Genomic DNA, 3,693 nt, shown 5'->3' on the forward strand with positions numbered 1-3,693 from the left:
AAGGTACCAAAACCTTACACCTACCTCGTGTGTACAATGCAGGCTCCATGTACCAAATATTTTCTACATCCCTTAAAAACGTCTTATAGATATACCTGCAGCCTAGTAAACTGCAAACTGTGTTCTGGGAATTCAAGGACAGCTTGGAAGCTTTTCAAGGATTTCTTCCCCATGGTAAGGTCAACTTGTTCACTATTAATTATCTTCCCATGGAAACCCAGCCCTTAAATAGAACTCTGACTACACATGCCAATTTGTAACATTGGATTGTGCTAATCAGACACAGAACATCACTGTTCGGTGATGTTAGTAGGAGCTGCATCACTTTCTCTTGAAATTCCTCCTTACATCCTATTTTTTCTTTTGCTTACCAAAGTTAAGGTATGTTCTGCACTGAAAACACTGCTTAAATAACGCTAATAATGATGCATTTTTCATAGCCAGAAAAATTGCAGGAATAGACAACTGAATTGCAGAAATGCAGCCTTTTCTGATCTGCAATACAATCTTGGATGATCTTTCAACCATTTTCCCACTGTCATTCATGGAAATACGATGTAATGTGTATATTAGGGATGCTATTAACATGCCAACTGCTTCATGGTGTAACTTGTTAGGCTTGAAATATGAAAAGGCCAAATTTTACTAAGCCACATAAATGTTGAATCTTCTCTGTAAAAATAAACCAGAGTTTGTAATTTATTTCTTTTGCAATTTCTGGATCTTTTTTAGATGAGGAAGCAAGCCACTTTTGATTTACAAGCACTGAAAGCGGAACTGGCACACAAAAAGGTTCAATCTTCTTTAAAACTTCAGTCTGAAAAATAAGTGCCTTAACTGACTCCCCTTTATGAAACTCTTCACTGAATATTTGTACAGCTGCTCCAATATATTCTTTTACTTGTAATTTGTATAAATGTATGAAAGAGTTTGTATTAAAATATGGGTGTTAGAAAGCAGTAATTGATCGCTAAACCAATCTATTGCTGATATAACATAGTGTTGCACACCAGTCACAGCAAAAGCTGGGAAGCAAAAAACACATTTGCACATTTTATAACAGCACTTTTAGGGAGGAAAAAGACTTGCTGTCAGAACTTTGAAACTGTTCACAGCCCTAGCTACCTATTTTTGGATGGAAAAGAGACACCTGAGTTGACTCTGAGTTCCTTCCCCATCTTCAAGCTCTCAGAAACTTCATTCTGACAGTACATACCACTCTTGGTTATGTTGGATTCTGCATCTGCAACATTATTTGCTTTGATTGCAAAATATCCTTAGATTAAGGAGAACTGACATAAGAAACCTGAAGATAGAAGGCAAAGATCTATTAGTAAATGACTGGACCTTTTGAACTTACTTCAAATCTATTTGTAAAGAGCATCGTCTTGCTTACTGTAATTAAATCATCCTTAAACACCCTTGGAAATCACATCTAATCATTCACTCTTGCTTCTACATACAGTGGAATCACAGCTAGAATTGACTATATTTAATTTAAAACTCTTCTATTAAAAAACTCCTCAGTATTTATCATATCATTGGAAAAAGGGGGACATAATACCAATATTTGCATTGTTTATTTTCCTGGTTTAAGCAGTATGAACAAACAGAACTGGAGTGAGGTGGACAGGAGCAAAGAGGAACACATAATAGTAAAATAAAATGTTTTTAGCAAAGTCTTTGATGGCTATTCGGGCCACATGAAGAACTCAAGAAGTAGATAATACAGATCCATGTTAACCATATAGTCTGGTCTCTCCGCCTCAAATATTTGGTGGTTCTTGTTAACAAGTATGCATTCTTTCTGCAAAACTTGGGAAATGGAGTACTCTCACATTGTGACAGTTCTAAAGCTGTTGGCTGTTGGGTGTCCTGTAAAAGTAAGAATTATTTTGGTGAGGCGGCAGAGGTCAGCGAGGTAGGGGTGGCAGCAGGCACAGGACTGGCTGCCCCTGACCTGGCCACCCAGGGCTCGCATAATTAAAAGACGGGCCAGATAAATGGGCCTGGCAAGCCGGATCTGGCCCGTGGGCCATAGTTTGAGGACCCATGGGCTAAGCAATGCACCAGTGCATTGGCCAAATCTGGTCTCTGGGGCTTCAGTCTTTGAGGGGAAGATCCACTGGAAACCTTATGTTCAGATCCCCCTCATTTTGTCACCACCAAACTGATGGACCAGGAGCTCACCAGACTTAATAGCCCATCATCCTCAAGTGCACCTTGATATGAAGTGCACTCCTGATGCCCACCATCAGATTGAGACAGATGCACTGAATGGTCTCTACATCTTCGTTATCACTACCAATACAATTAATTGGAGATTACCACAAGTCAAGGCTACTATTTCGACCATTGTTATCATAGGAAGCTCTCTTATCAGTTCTTTATCAAAGACTTTTTGACTGCTCCAGGTCACTTTTCTCTGGAACCATTTGTTGTCATCCTCCGCCATCTCCTAGGGCCCCAACAACTGCTGCACAGCAAATACTGACTACAACCCACTGTGGGCCATGTGAACATTCTCTGCCATCACATATTCCATTGCCAGTACACCTGGCATTGCCCCTCTTTAAGATTCACAGATGGCAGCTTCACTTTTTACTAGGTCTGAGGACTATCCTTTGGCTTCACCTTCTTGCTCTTACATTGTACAATTTTTTTTTTTTTTTGGTGGCAGCTGTGGGCACACAAGATCCTGCTTCCTCATCTGAGGATCTGGGCCATTTCTTGGACCAAATTCTATGGATGGTCCAATCTGAGGTCTCAAGGTGTAGCATCCTACAAAAAAGGTGAAATAAGGGTGGTTTTGATGTAATTTACACTGAAACATTGACTCCAGTAGCCATTTCATTCATTCCAACTTTGTTGCAGACAGTACAACAAACTTGGAAGGCCCTGCCCTCCATGACCCCCACATCAAGGCTCCTGGAAAATATGCACAAGGTCCATGACAAGGATGTTAACTTGCTTTTTCAGCCCCCTAAACCAAATTCCATCATGGCTGAATTATCACAGAGGCCAGTCCCAGTGAGAGGGTGCCATCTTTTGTTGTTCTTGGCCTCCAAGTTTGTAATTACCGGGCCACTATGGTGAGCTGAAAGCTGTTCTTCTGGGACAAAATGGGTAGTTCCTGTGCCAGAAGACCAGAGGGAGATGACCAGAGTTTCCCAGGGAGAAGTGTCTCCTGCAAACAAATAAACACCATTCAACATCAGGTTGACTGCAGTGTCAAATACTTAGGGTGTTGGCACAGTTGGCTAAAACAGAAGATGCTATGGATACTCATTCTATTCAGATTTCCCAACTCACTTCATATGCCAGATTTAGTTTATTGCATGTATCCCACTGCTCTCAGCCCTCCCTTTCTTTCTGTTTTTTAAATGAAACTGGCTATTTATTTCTATGAAATGCTTAAAGTTAAATGTTGGTTCAGGTGTGTGTTGATACCTTGATGACTACAGGTTTAATAATTTGCATGCAGAGGGTAGCCTTCCTGTAAGGAGGCAAGGTGTGGGTGTGGAGGCACCCAACATAGTGTGTTTTGAAAATATTAAATGTGGTGATCTGTGTTTCATTGCTGGACAGGAGAAATGCAGTGTCCTCAAAGAATTAAACCAGCAAAGAAACCAAGAATGCAACATGAGTGATAAAGACAGACTCAGCCTCCAAAAACAATACAATCAACATACA

The 3,693-nt window shown here is 40.5% G+C and overlaps 1 protein-coding gene across 1 annotated transcript in view; it reads left to right on the plus strand.

The window, feature by feature from the left end:
• SPATA1 (spermatogenesis associated 1) overlaps positions 1–837 on the plus strand; it is a 35,961-nt gene extending 35,124 nt beyond the window's left edge. The window contains 1 exon segment of the mRNA XM_044432241.1: positions 733–837. Within this exon segment, the coding sequence (XP_044288176.1) occupies positions 733–837 (105 nt within the window).
• Positions 838–3,693: the final 2,856 nt, after the last annotated feature.

Source organism: Varanus komodoensis, unplaced genomic scaffold (assembly GCF_004798865.1).
Source record: "Varanus komodoensis strain SLA01 unplaced genomic scaffold, ASM479886v1 scaffold24, whole genome shotgun sequence".
NCBI classification, from domain to species: domain Eukaryota; kingdom Metazoa; phylum Chordata; class Lepidosauria; order Squamata; family Varanidae; genus Varanus; species Varanus komodoensis.